General features: G+C 39.9%; 1 protein-coding gene across 1 annotated transcript in view; it reads right to left on the reverse strand.

Annotated features, from left to right (window-relative positions):
- Nucleotides 1-3,017: 3,017 nt before the first annotated feature.
- Nucleotides 3,018-23,686, reverse strand: part of jade3 (jade family PHD finger 3) — a 52,510-nt gene continuing 31,841 nt past the window's right edge. The window contains exons 9-12 of the mRNA XM_059963824.1: nucleotides 16,603-16,719; nucleotides 11,343-11,819; nucleotides 11,111-11,228; nucleotides 3,018-8,462 (exon numbers count right to left, since the gene is read on the reverse strand). Coding sequence (XP_059819807.1) covers nucleotides 7,534-8,462; nucleotides 11,111-11,228; nucleotides 11,343-11,819; nucleotides 16,603-16,719 — 1,641 coding nt within the window. The 3' untranslated portion in view covers nucleotides 3,018-7,533. The remainder of the gene's footprint in view (nucleotides 8,463-11,110; nucleotides 11,229-11,342; nucleotides 11,820-16,602; nucleotides 16,720-23,686) is intronic.

Consider the following 23,686-nt stretch of genomic DNA (forward strand, 5'->3'; position numbering starts at 1 on the left):
TGGACCCCTTGCAGTTTGCGTACCGTCCCAACTGCTCAACAGACAACGCCATTGCCATCACCCTCCACCTGGCCCTAACCCACCTGGACAAAAAAAGACACATACACTCGAATGCTGTCAATAGACTTCAGTTCAGCATTCAACACAATCATCCCCCAGAAACTGACTGGAAAGCTGAGCCTACTGGGTCTGAATGCCTCCCTCTGCAACTGGATCCTAGACTTCCTGACTGGGAGACCTCAGTCAGTCTGGATCAGGAGCAGCATCTCCTACACCATCACACTGAGCACAGGAGCTCCCCAGGGTTGTGTGCACAGATCACAGCTGTTCACTCTGCTGATCCACAACTGTGCTGCAACACAGCTCGAACCACATCATCAAGTTCACCAATGACACGACCGTGGTGGGTCTCATCAGCAAGAACGATGAGTCAGCATACGGAGAGGAGGTGCAGCGACTAACAGACTGGTGCAGAGCCAACAACCTGTATCTGAATGTAAACAAAACAAGAGATTGTTACAACACACACAGAATGCTGGTGGAACACAGCAGGCCAGGCAGCATCTATAGTGAGAAGCACTGTCGACGTTTCGGGCCGAGACCCTTCGTCAGGATTGTTGTTGACTTCAGGAGGGCACAGAGCGACCACTCCCCACTGAACATTGACGGCTCCTCAGTAGAGATCATTAAGTGCACCAAATTTCTTGGTGTTCACCTGGCAGAGAATCTCACCTGGTCCCTCAGCACCAGCTCCATAGCAAAGAAAGCCCAGCAGCATCTCTACTTTCTGCGAAGGCTGAGGAAAGTCCATCTCCCAACACCCCCCATCCTCATCACATTCTACAGTGGTTGCATTGAGAGCATCCTGAGCAGCTGCATCACTACCTGGTTTGGAAATTGCACCATCTCGGATCGCAAGGCTCTGCAGTAGATAGTGAGGTCAGCTGACAAGATCATCGGGGTCTCTCTTCACACCATTACGGACTTTTACACCACATGCTGCATCCACAAGGCAAACAGCATCATGAAGGACCCCACACACCCCTCATACAAACTCTTCTCCCTCCTGCCATCTGGGAAAAGGCACCAGAGCATTCGGGCTCTCACAACCAGACTATGTAACAGTTTCTTCCCCTATGCGATCAGACTCAATACCCAGAGCCTGGACTGACACCAACTTACTGCCCTCTACTGAACCTATTGTCTCATCTATTATTTATTGTAATGCCTACAATGTTTTGTGCACTTTATGCAGTCCTGGGTAGGTCTGTAGTCTTAGTGTAGTTTCTTTTTACTGTGTTGTTTTCATGTAGTTCAGTGTAGTTTTTGTACTGTTTCATGTAGCACCATGGTCCTGAAAATCATTTATTTTTACTGTGTACTGTACCAGCAGTTATGGTCAAAATGACAATAAAAAGTGACTTGACTATTGTAGCAGACAGTAACATGAATGCTTGCAGATTTTACTGTTAATGGGAGCCCTGTTTCTGACATTACAACAATTACATTCATAAAGTAGTTGTGGCCAAAAGTGCTTTCAACTATCTAGAGGTCATGAAGCACACAAAAATATCACCCCTGTACTATGACATTTATGGTCGATGGTCAAGGACTTGATAGAAAAAAAATGCAATTGGCCTGGTATGGAAACACCAATGCACAGGAACAGAAAAGCCTCCACAAAGCAGCTGATACACTCCAGTCCATCACAGGCAAAGCCGTCCTACATTTATTTATTGAGATGCACCACAGAATAGACCCTTTAAGCCATGCTTCCCAGCAATCTCCTTACTTAATCCTAGCCTAATCACAGGACAATTTACAATGACCAATTAAGCTACCAACCTACAAGTCTTTGGACTATGGGAAGAAACCAGAGCACCCGGAGGAAACCCATGCAGCCACAGGGAGAACATACAAACTCCTTACAGGTACCACCAAGCCCAATGACAACTTCTATCCCAGTTACAAGACTATTAAATATTTTGCTAGTATAAGATTGACTCTACCTCAATTTGCCTTTTGTAACCTTGCATCTAACTCCCTACCTGCACTTTATAATACTTTATTAAGCACTCTTTTAGTGCAAGGTAAAACAATCTCAATGCACTATGGCAATGAATTGATATGTATGCATGTCTCTGCAGGTGGTGGTGGCATCCGTCGGTCTCGAGAGACCATGGAGTTTCCAGGGCGCAGGCCTGGGCAGGGTTGTATGGGAGACCAGCAGTTGCCCAAGCTGCAGGCCTTCCCCTCTCCACGCCACTGATGTTGTCCAAAGGAAGGGCACTAGGACCCATGCAGCTTGGCACTGGTGACGTCGCAGAGCAATGTGTTGTTAAGTGCCTTGCTCAAGGACACAAACACGCTGCCTCAGCTGAGGCTCGAACCATTGACCTTCAAGTTACTAGTCTGATGCCCAGTAGGTAAACTATTAAAAACCATGTGTTTGGTGGCAGCCACTGAAAATTTCTGAAAGACACCAACATCCCACCAGCTGACTAGTACACAAGTAAACAGGGGACCTATGTCATAAACCCCAGGAGCTTGATTCTGCACAGGTGCCAGGAAACCCACTTAAGTTTGGTAGTGCCATGACTTTGACAATAGTCACAGGAAGTTGCTTCTTGAAAATGATGCCCTCCCAGATGGCAACATTCCTCATTCAGGTCATCATGTAGGACATGCCCTCTTCTCATTGTTACCATCAGGGAGATGGCACAGGAGCCTATCAACATTTTAAGGACAGTTTCTTCCCCTTTCTAAATGGACCATGAGCAATATCTCACTTTATGCATTGCACTGTACTGCTTTCACAAAACAACAAATTTCATGACCTGTGCCAGTGGTACTAAACCCGATTCAAAATCTGAATCACTTGGAAAATGGTTAAACCAAAGCCAACCAGACACTCCTCAGATTTTAGTGTTGCTTCTGTGTTTGTGTCCAAGAATTTCATAAGTGCAGTGCAAGCATGCCTAGAATACACAAAAGAACTAAAGAGCATTTTGTGCATTGTTTTTGCTATTTTTAATCAGAAAACTACCTGTAAAAGAGAATGTCCTGGAAAAAAATGTCAATGACAAAACTCCAGAATTTTCAATATATAAAACAATTGAAGTACATAAACACAAAATTCAGGTAACAAAGATTCATACTTTAAAGAGAACAGTGAATCTGAACACATGAACCATCATACACATTGAGGACAGCCCAGTTTCTTTCATTTCTTCAATTATTTAGAATGACTTGTGCTAACATTTTACAGTACTCCATTTCTAGAGAAAGATGAAAGATTCTCTTCAAAAATAAGTTGCCTTAGTTGAAGGCAAAAAACAGCACCAATAGCTCTATGGTGTTTAACTTGCAGAATTTATTATGGTAGCACCACAAAACATTCCATGCATATTATTCACCAGAGGAAGCAAAAAAATTATACAACTGCTTCTGCTACTGAGAGCATCTAAAACCTGCTATATATAAAAACTACTGCTTCTTTAATCTATGACATTTTGCATATGAATCACAGCTCTGGAATTTTTTAAAAATCTCTCAGCATATGAAACTTATGAACAGATTGGTTTATGAAGAAAATTTAACTGAAGAGGGACTGGTTTAAAGTCAAAGTCAAATTTATTATCAAATGCACAGGTGCAATGATAAGCTAGATATCAAGTGGGGAAGACACGAAGGGAGCTATTTAACAACCTTTTAGTTCTTGCAATGATTTCTACCCCTGGAAAAAGAAAACTAAACAGTAAAAGATTTTTTAAAAGTTTGAGTACAAGAAAGTATTAAAATAGATCCTTACAGAAAAATGGGAGGAATCATAAAATAAAAATATGGAAAAGGCCAAGAGATTAATTATTTATATTATCTTTGCAGCAGAAGACACAAAGAGAACGCTATGATTGTGGAGAACCACGGGTCTAATAAGAGTTAGAGACCTAAAAGTCATTTGCATTAATAAAGATTAATAAATAAAAAGAAAGCACTGGTGAAATTAAGGCAATTAAAAACTGATCTCCTCCCCCCACCCCCCGCCAGCCCCTTAACCCAAAGGTCTACACATCAGGATTTTTAAAAAGGTGACTGCAGAGATAACGTCAGGATTAACTATTCATTTCCAAAATACTCTACCTTTTGAAACAGTCAAGAGGAAATAAAGAACTACTGATCAGTAGATCTGGCATAGTTGTTGAGAAAACAGTGGAAATCCATTATTAAGAATATGGTCCCCGGGCACTTGGAAAATCATAATGATCTTGGCAGAGTCAACAATATTATGAAACAGAAATTGGTAGACCCAACAGATGTTTTTTGAGAATATAGCTAACATGGGAACCAGTGAATATTAATCAGGATGTTCAAAAAGTTTTTGATAATTTGCCAAAGGGCTGTTAAATGAAATAAGAGATCATGGGCTTGGGAGTAAAATATTCATATGGACAGATGATTAAAGGACTGAAAAGAGTAGGAATAAATGGGTCATTTTCAAGCTTGATACTTTGACTATTGAGGTGCGTGTGTCACAAGGCTTAGTGCTATATATAAACTTACATTAATGGCTAAAATGAAGGATAGGGTGCTATATATTCACATTCCTTGACAATACAAAGACAGATTGTAAAGTACACCGTGAAGATGATTCTATCTCCAGAAGGATAGTCTGGATGAGTAATAGAACAAAGTGAGGACAGATGGAATGTAATTTTGACAGTTTATTGATCTCCGTCACAATAGAAAAATAAACACATTTTTGAAGGGGATATAAACTAATTTGTGTACAGTGAAATTTGGGAGGGCTAGTAAATGAAAAAGTTGAGACTTCAAAAGGCATTGATCATATCAAATTTGGTGTACTGTGAACAGTTTTGGACCCCATATCTAAGAGATGTGCTGGCATTTGAGCAGATCCAGAAGTTGTTCACAAGAATGATCTGAGAACTAAGAAAGATAGCTGCTGGCTCTGCACCTGTATGCACTGGAGTTTAGAAAATGAGGGGCAAATCTCATTGAAACTAACTAATATTGAAAGGCAGAGAACACAGAGGATGTTTCAAATAGTGGAAGACAGTCTCTGACCAAAGGGCTCAGCCTCAGAATAGAAAGACCGGTGAGGATTAATTTCTTTAGCTAGAGGGTGGTGAACCTGTGGAATTCATTGCCTCAGATGGCTGTGGAGGCCAAATTATTGGATATACTTAAAACAGAGATTGATAGGTTCTTGATTAATAAGTTGTCAAAGGTTAGAGGGAGAAGGCAGGAGAATGGGGTTGAGAAGGATAATGAATTAGCTATGATTGAGCGACAAGGCATACTCAGTAAGCCAAATGGCCTAATTTTTCCAAGTCTTATGGAGTTAAAACATGCAAGTATTGACAGAAATTAGAAAAGCAAGCTGGCCTAAACAGAAAGTGAGTTGGATTACAAATATAAGTGATTTTTTTTTGTATATTATTATAGGATTTTTGATGAGGCCACGTGTAGCTTTGTTTTGATCTGGGAGGAGATGCCCATTGCAGGGCAGTACTGTACTGATTCTTGTTAGAGGACACTGTCATACATAGGAGATAAAGAAGAATGATCTTTTACTAACAGAGTTTGAGAAAATGAGTCAAGGTCTTTGAAATTGATGGGATAAAAGTTAACTGGTTGTTTCCTCAGGATGAGAGCTTTGAATATGGAAGCAGAATCCAAGGATAAAGGATCAGCTCTTTAGGACTGTAACAAAGGAATAATTTCTTCAGAGGGTTAAAAGTCACTAGGGTTCTTTATCCTAGAGGCCTGTGGATCTCAGTCATCATGCATGCTAAAATGTTGAGATTTTGTGGATGTTAAAGAAGCCAAAGGATATTGGGATCAAAGAAGTTAAGTGAGCAAGTGGAGTTAAGGTCTTGCTGAGCAGCTTGCAGGACAAGGGACCATTCAGCATACTCCTGCGACAATTTATGATGCTATGACTGAAACAATTCAGTCACAACATCAAAACAGGTTGAACCTGTGATGAGAAATTGCCTTTTCAAATTTAAATATGTCACTCTACACAGCAATAAGAACAGTGGCCACTGAAAAGGGAGGATAGAGGAGAGGGGAAAGAGGAAGATGTAATATTTCTGAATTAAATAGCTTGTGCAAATTCAGTGTAGTTTAGTGCTTAAATAGGAAAACTAAATTAGCATTTCCCAACATCAATATTAAGACTACTAAATCGATTTATTACTGGGCTCTCCCATCATGTACTATTTTTGGTAAACTTTGAACTTTTGGTTGTACAAATCCAATACAAATACTGATGACAGAAGAACATGGTGCTAAAAAAAAAAAATCTTGTTCTCCCTGGTTACAGTTGCAAGCAGGCAAGGCAAGACATATTCTTGATGATAAAGTGTTTTTAAAAAAAAATTTAGTATATGAACATGACAAAAAGCTGTGAACATACTAATAAATCACATGATTATAAAATCCAAGAGCCAACACTGAAAAAAGCTGCAAATTTGAGGTAATGTTTCATGTAGTTTAAAAAAATGGCAGCAGGAATTACGTGCATGACCATTGTGCTGGGTCGGATGTGATACAGACGTAATGCATTGCCATAATACTCTCCAAAGCAAGGACATCCAAATCTTATCCTGTAATTTAAAAAATGTGTGCTTCCCTTCCATGGGGAAAACAAAAAAAAAAATCAATGCTTTCACTTCCACCCTCTCATCTTAGAGATTCCTAGACAAGGAAGCAATTGATTGCAACTACTTGGTAAGTCTGAGACAACTGAAGCACGGCAAGTTAACCTTGGCAGAAGATTTTAATGAGAGCACAAGGTGTTTTTAAGTTCTGGAGGCTTAAATTTGTAATTGGTTATAACTAGCAAAAAGATCAGGCAAGTTCAAAGCTGGCCAGAACAACTCAATAAGGAGAGAGTGTTGAAATACCATTATACCTCAACGGAAGAGGCCTGGGATGTAGAAGATGAATGAGAAAAATCAGTTTAAGACAAAGTAAAAAACGGCAGTGAAAGACTTTATACAGCACAATAACTAAAGCCTAGATGGCAATGCAGAACCTTTCAATGAAAAACATACTTCCTATGCAATTTGTAATTGCAAGACACTGAGCCAAGTGCTTTCAGTTTGGGAAAACCTTCACACTTTTTTTGTGGAAGCAACTATTAACAGAATCATTTTTCCCCCCACAAGATTATCGAAAGCTTTTAGTACAGCCTGTTGTATCTGAAAACATGCTGCACATAAAACAATGCTAGTCAGAAAAAAGTAATTAAGAGGTTCCTTAATAGTTTAGTTAGAATGCTCCAGAGCACTACAATGCATTCAATTAAAGAAAACTTGCATCTTTAAAATCTTTGATAAAAACATAATTGTCATTCTTCTGCTCATGGGCCAGGTCATTCTTGAGTGCAATTTGCAGTTAGTTCAAAATTTCCTTCCCATGGAGAGCATTTTTTTTAAAAAAAAAAGTGGAATAGTATTGGCTCAATTACATATAGCACAAAATCCTCATTTATTCAAGTATTGATCACCTCTGCACTGAACTGATGTGACAAAGCATGTTTAACTTGGTTCTGCTCTCCTTGTTATGCTGATGTGACCGAGAATCTCTCCCATAGTCTTGGCCTGGACTTTCTTCATCAGAGTTTCTTTTCCTTAGCCTGGTCCTTTCTTGTCTAATGTCAGTTTCTGTCTCTGAGTCGCTCAACTCAACATCGGGGCAATACCCATCATTGTCCTGGTAGGCTGCCGTCGCCTGATGTTCAGAAAGCTGCTTGCTCCACAAGCGATCCTTAGCAGACGACCTCCGTATAGGCTTTTCACAGTTTCGGAAGTCTTCCGAAGTCCTCACCAAACTGTCCAATCTGTCTTTACAAGACTGGCCAAATTCTCCCAATTTTGATTTTCTGAAAGTACCCTGATTGGCAAAATGATTTGTAAGAGTTGTCACTTTATCGTAGGTTTGACTAGAACAGTCTCTCTGAATTACAATGCCCGACCTGCCCGATAAGCCATTTGATTTATGCAAATCTGGATTATTGCTGTCTCGAGTCTTTCCGTTGGAATTAGCTGATTGTCCACGTAGTGGTATATGAAGTGCTGATGGCTTACCAGATGTCTGCTCCACATGACATTCAGTGGACAGTAAAGAACTACCTGCCTGAAGATCCTGTTTGTGGTGGATACCTGTCAGTAATAGTCCATTGCTTCTTTCCTCATGTTTAAGCCAGTGATGAGACTGTAACTTCTTTTCACTAGTTCTGGAGCCTTGTGGCGTTGACAAATTATTTTTACTGTACAAACTACTTTCACTGTTGAGGGACAGTGGACCATTGACAGCAGCAGCGGAACTACTGTTGACACTTCGTGGAAGTTTTGGTGTTGCTTTTAACTTTATCGTGATTCTTGGAGGGTCATGGAACATCAGTCCTTCCCGCGGGAATGGCAAAGGCAACCCTTAAAATAAGAAAGTGCATTGAAACTTGAAACTGGTATCACAAAGTAAATCCACCCCCTGTGCCTTCCTCCCAAAACACAGAAAACAGCAAAATATTAATGACCAAGAAACATAGTAGAAATAAACTAATATTCAACCAGTTCTGGATTTCTATTTATTACAAAGCCAAAATGCAAGTCTGCATCAAAAACTACCTCAGTATTAAAAGATTACAGCATTCAGTATATACAAATGCTGCATAATGCTGTATCATCCAATACAAAATGGACTGATGCAATATACCCCAAGTACTTTTGGTCAACCTTTATTCCCAGTTAAAGGAAGGTTAGTAAGCTGCTGGTGGGCAAAGAAAATATTTCAAAGATATCAAAATCAACCTGAAAAAAAATTTAACATTACATCTTAAAAACAGGGAAGATACTGCACTCAAAGATACACCTGGAGGAAATCTGTTCCAGAGGGGCATGTGCTACATGAGACTGACCTCTGTTGTGCTGCAGAGAATAAGCCGCAGATGCAAAAGAGACTGAACCACTAAAAGACTCAACCATGAACCAAAAGGCACTAGTTACTCTTGCCCACATTGCACCAGAAAATGTGGATCCTTATCTGCCTCTACAAGCAAACAGACACACCCACCCCACCCCAATAGAGCAACCCCTTGGGTTGACTAGAGTGACTGCATTACCACTACTAGTCACACCATTATGAGGTGGTACCAGATGTGAACAAGGAGAAGAACATCAGCTCTTGCTCAACTCAAGATGAAGGTGACATTAAAGAATTGTGACAAAGTCACTTGCTAACTGGTGTTCCTTGACAGGGACAGGAAGATAAAAAAAGTTTCAACTGCAAACAAAAATGTTAACCATTTTTTTTAAAAGGGTACAATACTTGACGCACGTCTATATAAAAATATATTAATAAGGTACTGCATAAAACTGCTTTGCTTCTTCTTTGTGGTGTCAACATCTTTGGTAACAGCCATCACTACATTTCAAACAATTCTGTTCTGTGTGCATTGTTGTTGTAAAGATTATCATCATATGTACTGAGATACAGTGGAAAGCTTTTGCTTGCAAGCCACCAACTCCACTCATGCCATACTTCATTGTGATAGGGTTGCAGCTATGGAGAAAGCAAAGTGCAGGTAAACAAAGTGAAAGGGCCAAGGTGAGGTGGATTGCGAGATCAAGCATTCAGTTCTATAATTTGCTTCCCAAAAGCCAGATTCCAATAAAACACATGGTTCAGCTTTGTTTATACCAAGGGCTGAGGATCCCAGAAGTTGTAAAAATGTTTCATTGACCAGCCTCATCTGCAATGGTTAACAGTCCTAATGTACAAGCATAAACAGAGTTAATGTGGGGTAATTTTCTTCAACTCGGTGCCTGTTGACAATTGCCTAGGAACTAATGAAGTATTAGGAGATCTGGCCAAAACAACTCAGTTACCTGATTTAACAAACAGTTTGGAGCTACCAAGCTATCACAAGACCATAAGACATGGGAGCAGAATTTGGCCATTTGGCCCATCAAGTCTGCTCCACCATTTCATCATAGCTGATTTACTATCACTTTCAACCTCAAATTCCTGCCTCCTCCCCATAATCTCCGCTTTAAATACAGCCAATGACTTGGCCCCCACTGCCAATTGTGGCAATGAATTGAGGTCATTTAAATTTACTCCAAGCCCTCTTTAACAAAAACTCACCAATCTGTCTGACTAGTACTTTCCCCCCCAAAGTTAGCTCAAATATAAAAATATTTGTTAGTTGTATATACATTATGTCAATAGAACTGTCAAAATAGTGAACGTCAATTCTTTGCAGACGATGAAGCAAATTTCAATAGATGCAATGGCTGATAGGAGGAAATGCTATTAAAAAGAACTGGAAAATTCAAAACCAAAGTTAAATAAATTTGTAATCAGAAGATGAAACATTCATAGCTTGCAGAAAGTTAAAGATAACAATAGGAGAATGCATAATACAGAGAGTGACAATATATATGAAACAAAATTGCTTTGAGCCAGCATTTTGCAATTATTGAGACACAGATGCATCTGAAGTATGGATGAAAATAATTCATTAAAGTGTTGTAGTTAAAACCTGAGAAAGAATCGCCAGTTATTGTGATGAAAGAAAGCACCATCAACCTCACCTGTGACAACAATCTGCTCGCAGTACCTTAATATAGTAAATTCCATATAGGATTTGGGCAATGTGAGTTTAAGGTACTTTTTTAAAAAAAAAAATGAAAATCTAGCTGTGCAATCTCTATAATCCTCAATTTTCCTCAAAAATCAAAATAATTGATATCCATCTCTTCTACCCCACCCTCCCACTTCATATTTTTCCCAATCCAGATAACACTAAAATAACAACTAGCTTTTTCCCCATAGATTCTGCTTTGTTATGTATGTATTTTTGTTATGTATTATGTATTTTTAGTTTTCAATTCTAATTTCCAGCAATTGCAGAATATTGAATTTGTGCTCTGGAACTTGGAATTTGCTCTCCAAATTTTACCATAAATACTTTATACACTGCCTAGCCTACATCCTTATCCCAAGCAACACAAATCTCTGAATTGCAACAGCAATCAGTAAGGATAAGAATGCACAAGTAGTACTGATATATATTTACCTGCAGCAGCATGCTGATTCATAACTTGAATATGCAAATTGAAAAGTTGTTCTTGCACTTTACTTTGCGACAATTTCAATTTCTCTCTTCTGCTGACCATGTAACAAAGATTCCTCACCTAAAGCAAATGGATAGGAACATCAGTTTAAGCATTTTCATAGAATTCATAAAGCAAATTATTAGCTTTTATTACAGATGTGCAAGGTTAAAAAAAAAATACATGAATCCAAACCCTTTCTAAGTCTTGGCGTAAATGCATGAACATCTTCATTCTGGAATGAATTCTGTCCTCCTTTTGCTGGCCCAAGCAATTTTCTTCATCTTCCTTTGGAGGTAGTAATGGTTTACTGAAGTTGCTTTTCCTTTTCAGTTTCCAATACTCAAAAATAAATTCCACCACCTGCTCAGAGAAATGCAGTTCACTGGCTACATCGGCAACCCTCACTAAGGTATAAAATTCTTCCTCTAGCTCCTGAAGCTTTTGCGCACGCAGGCCTTTCTTCTCTGTTTCAATCTGCTTCTGTTTCTGCTCACTGATCTTCGCACTTGGCTCACAGTCATCTTCTTGACTCTGCCTGTTCTTACTATGTTTGAGGCAGTAGGACTTGAACTTCACCTCATCACCATCATCCAGGATTGTCTTCATCTCCAGATTGTGTTCAAAAGCACAAGTTACGTGAAAGGCTGTGATGCAGCTCTTCACTGAGCACTGAGAATTGAAACAGGAAGACAAGAATTAAAGCAAGAATTTGCGATAAATATATTTAGCTACTGAGTATTTAGGTGAAACAATTTTTGTTTTCCAATTCCATGTGTATAATCCATTTATTCATAAGAGCTTTGCTTATGGATAATGTCTACATTTTTTATAATCTGTTTTAGTACTGCAGAAGCACTTCAATATGACAACGTTAGATCACAAGATATACAGTATTGTGCAGAAGTCTTAGACACCCCAGATTTTTTGTATGGTTTCAGATGGAAAGGCCTCTAGACCCTTATCTCAACATTGAAACTGTCTGGGACTACCTGCAGAGACAGAAGCAAGCGAGAAAGCCAGAGTCTGCAGAACTGTGGAAAGTTCTCCAAGATGCCTGGAACAGCCTACCAGCTGATCGTCTTATAAAACTGCAGGAGAGTGTACCTAAGAATTGATGCAGTTTTAAAGACCACAAGTATTAATTTGATTTAGTGACTTTTAAAAAACTATTTATAGCTCTTATGGTACTATTTTTTGATATTTAGAAACTTTAACAATTCATTATTTTTGGAAGCACTTTGCTTTCCTTTACAGATTTAAAAAAAATGTACTCAAGACTTTTGCACAGCATTATAAAAGCAGAACTAGGTCACTGAGCCCCACCCTGCTCCACTATTCTATTTTGTCTGATTTATTAGACCATTCTCCCACCTTCTCCATGTAACATTAGACACCCTTAATAGTCAATAACCCGTCAACCTTCACTTTAAATATTCTCAAATGACATTGCCTTCACAACCGCCTGTGGCAATAAATTCTGTTCGAAAGGAACGTCCTTCTATTCAAAGGTTGCACCCTCTGGCCTTTCTATTTAGTGTTGTCATTACCTCAAAAGTATATATTAAATTGTTACTGTAAAAGAGAAGGCAACTTCCAACTTTAATGATGAGGCCACTCTCTGGTTGGAGGAGCAACACCTCATTCTGTCTGGGAAGCCTCCAACCGGACAGAATAAAAGTTGATTTTTCTAATTTCTGGCAATGCCTATTCCCTCCCATTCTCTCTTTTCCATACCCCATTTTGGTTCTCTCTCACCTCTTCTCCTCTCCTCACATGCTCATCACCTTCCTCTGGCACCATTTGCTTTTGCCCATGGTCCACTTTCCTCTCATATCAGATTCCTCTTTTGCAGCCTTTCACATTTTCAACCTTATCAACTACCAGCTTACCGCTTCATCCCTCCTGCCCCGGCCATGTACCTTCCCCTCACCCTGCTTCACTTATCACCTTCCAGCTTGTACTCCTTTCCCTCCCCCCATCACCTTATTCTGGCTTCTACCACCCCCCCCCCCATCTTCTTTTCCAATCTGATGAAAGGTATCTCTGCCTGAAACATCAACCCCACCACAGATGCTGCCTGACCTTCTGAGTTCATCCAACATTTTGTGTTTGTGGCTCTGGATTTCCAACATCTGCAGAATCTTGTGTTTATGCCATATTGTTCTCGTGCTGCTAGTATTTAATAGGATCTAATGTGAATTTCGTCAAATACACTTGAGTCTACAAATCCCTGTATATACATGCTGTGCAAAGTTACAGTACAGGAATTTTAATGCACTACATACCACAATGTTAACATTTTATGAACAGGCTAAGGAAATCTTGAGAACTACAAAAGCATTTTGTGACTTCTCATTATTTCTATTGCAGCTGGCTAAAAAACAAATTGTACTACATTTAAAAATTAACAGCGGATAGTAGCGCAAGTAGGCTCTCGTCTGCCAAGTACTTTAAAGCAACTCAGTGACCACAACTTACTGAATTAACCAAATACATTAACATTTATTCAAAAGTATCTACTCGTCTGTATTAAAATCAAATCTGCTTTTGTTTTTCAGCAAACACGAGGAAATCTGCAGATGCTGGAAATTCAAACAACACACACAAAATGCTGGTGGAACACAGCAGGCCAGACAGCATCTATAGGGAGAAGTGCTGTTGACGTTTTGGGCCGAGACCCTTTGGATTTAAATACGTACAGCTTATTGTCTCCTAGAATGCCTTGCTCTCTTCTCTGAACATGACCCAAGACAAATGACAACAGTGATTATGTCAATGTTACAATAGTTGGACATGGACACTCAGTGGCCACTTTATTAGGTGCACTTGATCATTAATGCAGATTTCTAACCAGCCAATCATATGGCAGCAACTCAATGCACAAATTCTAAATTTTCGACTAATATCTATACATCTGTGTACTTTTAATGGTACTCTGACATTGAAATTTCCTTTGGGGTCAATAAAGTATCTATAGGCATGCAGACACAGCTAAGTTATTGTTTAGACAAACATGAGAAAGAGGAAGAAATATGATCCAAGTGACCTTGACCATGGAATGATTGTTGGTGCCAGACGGGGTGGTTTGAGTATCTCAGAAACTGCTGATCTCCTGGGATTTTCCACGCAAAACAGTCTCTAATTTACAGAGAATGGTGTGAGAAACAAAATAAAAACAAACCAACATTTACTGAGTGGCAGCCCTAGCGCAAAAAAGCCTAGTTAATGAGAGGCTACAGGAGAACAGCCAGACTGGTTTAAGCCATCAGGAAGGCAACAGTAACTCAAATAACTACGCATTACAACAGTGGTGTGCAGAAGAGCATCTCTGAATGCACAGTACACTGAACCTTGAAATGGATAGACTACAGAAACAAAAGAGCACATAAAGTTCTTTAGGTGTACCGTAAATTCTGGACTATAAGCCGCTACTTTTTTCCCCAAGCTTTGAACATTGCGGCAACACTGCGGCCTATACTACGGTGCGGCTAATGCATGTTTTTTTTTCATGCCGCCAAAAAACATTTTGCCTCGTAACAGTAGACCAATAAAATTGATGAGTAGTTCACAGAGGTCCAATGAAATTGTCTGGTAAATAAAGAGCACTTTCACAATTAAATTATTGTAAATCAGTCATTTGTACTCACCCTCATCAACATGGAAAACACTCGAAGAAAAGCATATGATGCAGCTTTGAAGTTAAAGGCGATCAATCTGGCGGTTGATGAAGGAAATCAAGCTGCTGCACATAATCTTGGCATAAATGAATCGATGGTGAGACGGTGGAGACGCCAGCGTGAAGAACTGAGTCAATGCAAAAAGACGACAAAAGCTTTCAGAGGTAATCATAGCAGATGGCCCGAACTTGAAAACTTTCTTGAAGACTGGGTTAACACACAGAGAGCAGGCGGCCGTGGTGTTTCCACCGTGCAGATCAGACTGAAGGCTAAAGCAATCACCACCAAAATGAAAATCGAAGATTTTAGAGGTGGGCCATCGTGGTGTTTTAGATTTATGAGACAAAAAGGCCTGTCCGTCAGGGTACGCACGACTCTGTGTCAGCAGCTCCCTCCCGACCACGAGGAAAAACTTGCTAACTTCCGCACATTCACTCAAAGATAGCGGAGAATTCCATCGGTCCAGATGATATCATAAATATGGATGAAGTACCTTTGACGTTTGACCTGCCTCTCACTCGGACTGTTAATAAAAAAGGTGACTCGTCCATCACACTGAAAACGAGTGGCCATGAAAGAACGCATTTTATTTGTGTTCTGAGCTGCACAGCATCCGGACTAAAGCTTCCACCGATGATGATTTTTAAGCAGCTGACAATGCCAAAGGAAAAATTCCCAAAAGAAATCATGGTGAAAGTCAATAAGAAAGGTTGGATGATGGAGAGTCTAATGAAGGATTGGCTGACAGAGTGCTACGCCAAGCGACCAGGGGGATTTTTTCACAGAAAAAAAGCATTGCTCATTATGGACAGCATGAGGGCCCATATAACAGATTCAGTGAAAGCTGCCATCAAGAGTACAAACTCAATTCCAGCTGTGATTCCTGGGGGCACCACGAAGTATTTGCAGTCACTGGACATCAGCGTGAACCGGGCATTTAAAGTGACGCTGCGCGTTGAGTGGGAGGCTTGGATGACGAGCAGCGAGAAATCCTTTACCAAAACAGGCTGCATGCGAAGAGCATCTTTAACTCAAGTCTGCCAGTGGATCCTGAATGCGTGGAGCCGTGTCACAACATCCACCATCACCAACGAAAGGCTGGACTGCTGCGTGATGAAGAGGACCGCATGCGCTCAAGTGAGAGCGACAACGAAGAGACTGAAGTGAGTGATGAGATCCTGAGGTTGTTCAATTCGGACACTGAAGAAGAGGACTTTGATGGTTTTAGTGCGCAGGAGGAAGATGAAGAAGGCGATCAATAACTTTTCCTGGTAGGCTGCAGTATATATATTTTTTTTTTACCAGTCGTTAGGAGATATTGGAATGTTGTTCGTGCACTGTTCAGTAAAAAAGTATACACAACGTAATTTGTGTGTTACCGATACGTATATATATTTAAAAGTAGCTGTGTTACAGGCACTGTTCGAAAAAAAGCATTTGCAATATGTATTTGTTTATGTTACCATACAGATTTAATTAATAGTTAAAAAATCCTCACGTGTAATATCTTTGTGTAAATATCTCATATTACATCGTGGGACACCTGCGGCTTAAAATCCGGTGCGGCCTGTACAAGTACAAAATTGATTTTCTTTCTAAAATTAGAGCGTGCGGCTTTTAATCAGGTGCGCTCTGTAGTCCGGAATTTACGGTACTTAATAAAGTGGCCATTGAGTGTATATTCAAAAATAAGCATACAAGGGCAGAAAGGAAGTCTCATTTCACCTAGAAGCAATCATATCTGTTATTTACCAAGTTTAATAAAAGGAGCATACCTGAATGCAAGCACCGGTCTTCAATTTGCAAAGGTTACAGACCAACGACCATCGGCTTGGAGGAATGTGAGACACCTTAGTAATTGGTTCCATTCTTTCTGGGCAGGCAATACTGACCTATAACCATGTTAAAAGGAAGTTACATAATTTTTCAGTTTGATTCAAATGGCTAATTATGATTTGCCAGGGATCAAATTGAATTTATGTAGTATGCAGATCAGCATGTTAGTCTCTTAACTGGAGCAGCTTAATAGCTCTTCAAAGTAATTAGCAGCTCAAAGTGGCTTCGGGATTGGCATATGTGAACACTCGTCGGGGGACTGTACTAATTCTCATTAAGGAGGCATCTTAAATACAACAGACAACATACAACATTTTTCTATGCTAGTTGGATTTGAATCATCATAGCAGAGCTAAGTAAACAGTAAAGAGTCAACAATAACAGTATATCTGATATTCCATTAAGTGAAACACGACAGAATTGCTTCCATAATCACATTATATTTATCATTCACAAATGATTTAATATTACCCTCATGCACAACTTGATGGTATTTTTCCTAAAGTGCAAAAATACACTCAAGCACAAATTCATAATCATTAAAATAATCACTTGATTAACTTTCTCTCTCTCTCTAGTCAAATCTCACAATAGCACCATTAATCACAAATTTCCCATATCAGCAGTTTCCTTCTTCTGCAGCAGTTTAAAATATGAGCTGAAGTGAGTGCCTCCAGCGCATCAGCACAATTTTTAAAAATCTGCAAAGTACCCAAAAGGGTCAATCAAATCTTTCATCCTAAATGGGTAGTGTTTAACATAACTATCAACTACGATTCAGATTCAAATAGGACGGAAACTTCTCTTTAGAATTCAACCCATTCGTGAGAGGAATTAAGTCCAGGCTTTCCAATGTTAGGAAATCAGGACCAGCAGAGAAAGGCAGGAGATGTGTTATTTTTCTATTGTTTAATTAGCCCTTCTGAAAGGGTAACCAAGCTGCAGTAACAACAATGGATTAGGAGAATGAAGTGCATGAGAACAGCAATATAGAAATTTTAGATATCAAGAGCCCATCAAGAGCTAAAAATCCACAGTAAAGAGACAGCCGTCTGGGAAAAGGCTCCGAAGCATTCGGGCTCTCACGACCAGAATATGTAACAGTTTCTTCCCCCAAGCTATCAGACTCCTCAATACCCAGAGCCCAGACTGACAACTTGCCCTATTGTCCTGTTTATTATTTGTTGTAACGCCTGCACTGTTTTTGTGCACTTTATGCAGTCCTGTGTAGGGCTGTAGTCTAGTGTAGCTTTCTACGTGTTGTTTTTTTTTCCCATAGTTCTGTCTAGTTTTTTGTACTGTGTCATGTAACACCATGGTCCTGAAAAACGTTGTCTGATTTTTACTATATACTGTACCAGCAGTTATGGTCAAAATGACAATAATAGTGACTTGACTCAGTCTGCTTTATGCCTTTCATACATGATTTTCCTGCTTACATTGAGCACTTTACAGGGATCAGTGCAAGTACAAAATATCTGAAAGATTCAAAACCCTTGCTGAAAACTGAGCTGCAACTGACATTACAGCACAGAAATAGGCCTTTAACCTCAACTAGTCTGTGCCAAACCATTAATCTAGCCCATTGACCCGAATCTGGACCATAGCCCTCCACACCACACCCATCCATGTAGCTATACAAATTTCACTTAAATGTTGAAATTGATCCCGCATCCACCACTTGTACTGGCAGCTTGGTCCACACTCACAACTTTCTTAGTGAAGGACTTCTCCATGTTCCCCTCAAACATTTCACCTGTCACCCTTAATCCATGACCTTGAGGTTTCGTCTCACCAACTTCAGTGGAAAAAAAAACCTGCTTGCACTTACCCTATCCATACCTCTTACAACTCGGGTCCTCAAGTCCCAGCAATATTCTTATCTTTCTTTGCACTCTTTCAATCTTATTTACACATTTCCTGTAGGAAGGTGACCAAAACTGGATACAATGCACTAAATTAGGCCTCACCAATGTTTTATGCAATTTCAACATCCAAACTCCTGTACTCAATACATTAACTTATGAAGGCCAATGTGCCATAAGCTTTCTTTACAACCTTATCTACCTTGTGACATCACCTTTAAGGAATTATGGATCTGTATTCCCAGTTCCTTCTGTTCTATCACACTCCTCAGTGGCCCACCGCTCTCCGTTTCAGACCTTCCCTGGTTGGCACTTCCAAAATGCAACATCTCATACTTGTCTGCACTAAATTCCATCTGCCATTTTTCAGCCCATTTTTCCAGCTGGTCCATTTCCCTCTGCAAGCTTTGACAGACTTCCTCACTACAACCTAGCCTTGGTGTCTACACAAATTTACTAACCCAGTTTACCACATTATCATCCAGATCATTGATATACATAACAAACAACAACACCAATGCCTATGGCAAACCATTAATCACAGATCTACAGTCAGAGACAACCATCTGCAACCACAGCCTGATTTCTTCCTCAAAGCCAATATTTACTACAATTTACTACCACATCTTGAATGCCAAACGACTGAACCTTCTTGACCAATCTCCTATGCAGGACCTTGTCAAATGCCTTGGTAATGTCCATGTAGACAACATCTACTGCCTTGCTTTCATCAACTCCTGATAACTTCCTCAAAAAACACAACTTATTTGCACAAATCCCTGATCAGTTCCGTCTATACAAATACTGATATATCCGGTCCCTTAGAAAACCTTCCAATAAATTTCCCACTACTGATGTCTAACTCACCTTCCTATAAATTTCTTGGCATATTCCTACCAGAGCCTTTCTTAAACAACAGAACAACATTAGCTATCCTCCAATTTTGCTGCACCTTACCTGTGGCTAAAGATATTTTAAATACATGCTTGAAACATGTGTACCCCTGCTCTAACCTCCCACAGTCCAAGGACATTGTCAGGCCCTGTAGATTCATCAACCCTAATTTGTCTCAAGATAACAAACACCTCCTCTTTAATCTGTGTAGGGTGCATGGCCTCACATCTACAGAATCTGTGTTCAACTCCCAAGTGAATACAGATGCAAAAAAATCTATTCAAGATCTCTCCAGTTTCTTTCTGCTCCACGAATAGATTAACACTCTGATCTTCCAGGACCAAATTTTGTCTCTCACTATCCCTTTGTTTTTAAACACATCTGCAAAAGCCTTCACCTTGTCTACAAGAGCAACCTCATGCCTTGTTTTAGTCCTTCTGATTTACTTAAGCTTTCACTTGCATTTTTGTTTAATACTCATTTAGTACTTCATTTGTTCCCATCTGCCTATACCTGCTATGCACATCCTTTTTCTTAACCAGGGCCTCAATTCTCTTGAAAACCTAAGGTCCCTAACCCTTTTATTCTGACAGGAACATACAAACTCTGTACTCACAAAAATTTCACTTTTAAGGCCCCCCACTTACCAAGCACACCTTTGCCAGAAAACCTGTCCCAATCCACATTTGCCAGATCTTTTGTGTTACCATAAAGTTTGGCGCTTCTCCAATTTAGAATCTCAACCAGACGACCAGACTGTGCTTTGCCATAATTAGCATGAATCTAAATAGATGCAAAGTGTTCCCCTACACAAACTTCTGTTACCTGTCCTGTCTCATTCCTTAGTAGGAGATCTAGTATCACACTCTCTCTAGTTGGGACTTCTAAGTATTTATTAAGGAAACTTTACTGAACACATTTGACAAACTCTTTCCCAACCACCCCTTTACCAGTATGGGACTCCCAGTTAATATGTGGAAAATTAAAATCACCTGTCACAACCTTATGTTTCTTGCACTAGTCTGCGATCTCTCTACAAATTTGCTCCACTAAATCCTGCAGTCTGTTGGGTGGTCTGTAACAAGCCCATTAACATGGTCGCAGCTTTCTTATTCCTCAGTTCTGCAGTGTTGGAAAATGTATGACAATGCATTTTGGTAAAATAAATAATTGTGCTGACTATAATCTAAATGGAGAGAGGGTTCAAACATCAGAGGTGCAGAGGGACTTAGGAGTCCTCATGCAAAACTCTGAGGTTCATTGACAGGTTGAGTCTGTGATAATGAAGGCAAATGCAATGTTGACATCTATTTGAAAGGGAATAGAATATAAAAGAAAGGAGTTAATGCTGAGCATTTACAAGACACCAGTCAGCCCACACTGTATCGTCCACTGTTTTGGGCACCATATCTCAGCATGTGTTATCTTTGTAGAGAGTCCAGAAGAGGTTCACAAGGATGATTCCAGGAATGAAGAGGTCAACATATGGGCAGTGGTTGGCAACTTGGGCTTGTACTCACTGGAATTTAGAAGAATGTGTGTGCGCATGCACACGTGAGTGCATGTGTGCGCGTAAGGAAGAGGAGTTCTCATTGAAACCTACCAAATTTTGAAAAGACTAGATAAGATGGATGTTTCCTATGGTGGGGGTATCCGGAACTAGAGGGCACAGCCTTAAAATTGAGGGGGGACCCTTTAAAACACAGGTAAGGAAGATTTTTTTTAGCCAGAGAATAGTAAATCTATGAAATGCTCTGCTACAAACTGCGGTGGAGGCCAAGTCTGTGGGTATATTTAAGGCAGAAGTTGATAGTTTCCTGATCAGTCAGGGCATCAAATGTTATGGTAAAAAGACAGGTGTATAAGGTTGAGTGGGATCTGGGATCAGCCATGATGATATGGTGGAGCAGACCCGATGGACTGAATGGCCTAATTCTGCTCCCATGTCTAATTGTCCTATTGTCTTCTACCCATAAAGCCTCACTAGCAGAACTCTCCAAACTGTCATGACAGCAATGCTATGACATTTTCCTTCACTAGTAATGCCACCACTCCCCCTTTAATCCTTCCAGCTTCATCACTTCTAAAGCAGGAACCCATTGGAACATGGAGCTGCCTGTCCTGCCCCTTCAGCAACCAAGTCTCATTAATGGCTACAATGTCATAATTTCACTTGTTATTCCATGCCCCAAGCTCATCCACCTTTCCTACAATACTCCTTGCATTTAAATATATCCAGCTCAGAACGTAAATTCACCATGCTCAACATTTCAATTCCTCAAAGGAATTTTTACTAGGTGATATTGAAGGGATAAAACCGATACCCAAATTGAATAAATATCAGAAAGAATTTATAAAAATTGCATTGGCAGTAGCCAAAAAGGCTATTGCAGTTACTTGGAAATCAGATACATATTTAAGTATAGATCGTTGGAAGAAAGAAATTTATAGCTGTATTCCACTTGAAAAAATTACTTATAATTTAAGAGATAAATATGAAACATTTTTGAAAATTTGGCGCCCTTATTTACAAAAGACAGGATTAAATATATAGGTGCTCCGAAGATGAAATAATTGGTTATTTGGGGAAATAAATAAATATATATATTAAAGTTATTACGAACTCCATGGACCATGTGGGGATCTTCCAATATCCAGGCACTCGTTTTTTTTTCTTTCTTTTTTTCTCTATAGGGATGCTAGGGGGGAGGGGTTAAGGGGAGGGGGGATGGGTAATATACATTTTTTTTCTCTACTTTTATTTTGTAACTACTTGAAATACAATAAAAAAGTTTTTTAAAAATACACAAAAAAAATTTCGATTCCTGACTTTGTGTTTAGGCTTAACAACATCCTTCTCCACAACCACTCCAATATCCATTCTGGCACACTGGTTTTCATCTCTGCGCAACTCTAGTTTAACAACACCTCCTCCCCCCAACACCACCCCTGTGTAGCATTCGCAAACAAAGGATACTAACACCCCTCCAGTTCAGGTAAAAACCATTCCTTCCATACAGCTCCCTGGAAGAGAGACCAATGATCCAAACATCAGAAGCCTTCCCTCCTGGACCAACTCCTTAGTCACATGTAAAACTATATAATCTTCCTAGTTCTGGCCTCACTTTTGTGTGTGGCATGAGTAGCAGTCCTGAAATCACAACCCTAGAGATCCTGTCCTTTAACTTAGCACCCAGCTCCCTGAGCACACTTTGCAGGATCTCATCACCCATCCTACCCACGTCATGGATCATGACCTCCGGCAGCTCATCCTCCCACAATATCTGTACCTTCTTTTAAAGAAAAAATGTGTGTGGGGGGGGGGGGGGGAGAGAAGAAGAAGAGGGGGAAGTGTGTGGAAGGTGTCCACTCCCAGAAATCACTGCAGAGGTTGGGAGGCTTGGGGGAAAGAAACTGAGAGAACCCTGGGGAGAAGATGGACACCTTCAAAAAGTTTCTACATACCACTGTCAGGTAGTGGTCAGAGAAATCAATGCCTGTAGCAATGCCAAAGGACTTGGTATCAGGTGTTCCAAAGCTCAAAAAAATCTCAAGTATAATCAAGATTTATAGAAACAGCAATAAATCATATCACACTCACCATTTCTACAACACAAGTACGTTACATGTTTATAGCTTTTTAACATTCCAACTAAATACCTCTCCTCCTGCAGAGAGAGTGAGCTCACATTCACTGAATGCAACAGCAGAATGGAAGAAATCCCTAAATCATGCTGATAGACAGAGCTCTTTTCTTTTTATGAAAAAAAACCAGAAGGGTGTGCCAAGAAACATAACTCAACAGCCAAAGCCACTGACCAGTGCATCAGGGATGACCAAAGATTCTCTCTCTAATCCTCTTTACATACCCAGCCCCAATTACAAAATTTCTTCTGTATTTTTTTTGTCCAGGTCAGGGGTTCCCAACCTGGGATCCATGGACCCTCTTGCTTAATGGTATTGGTTCATGGCATAAAAAAAGTTCGGAACCCATAGTCTAGATGGATCAAAAGATGTTCTATTGATATTCATCCTCCTCTCACAATGCCCAAACTCTCTCATTTCAGATACTCATTTAAACACACTTTGGTCTCACACCACAAGCAATGTACATCACATCTTGAACTTTCAGAAGTTTTTGTCAGTAGCAGTCAGTTGAGCCAAAGGGCCCACTTCTGTGCTGTATTATTTATAATGTCATCTAATGCTCTCCTTCAACTCATATCCCAAATAATCAGATATATTATCAACTTAGATTATGTGA

This window comes from Hypanus sabinus, chromosome 3, assembly GCF_030144855.1.
Source record: "Hypanus sabinus isolate sHypSab1 chromosome 3, sHypSab1.hap1, whole genome shotgun sequence".
NCBI lineage: Eukaryota > Metazoa > Chordata > Chondrichthyes > Myliobatiformes > Dasyatidae > Hypanus > Hypanus sabinus.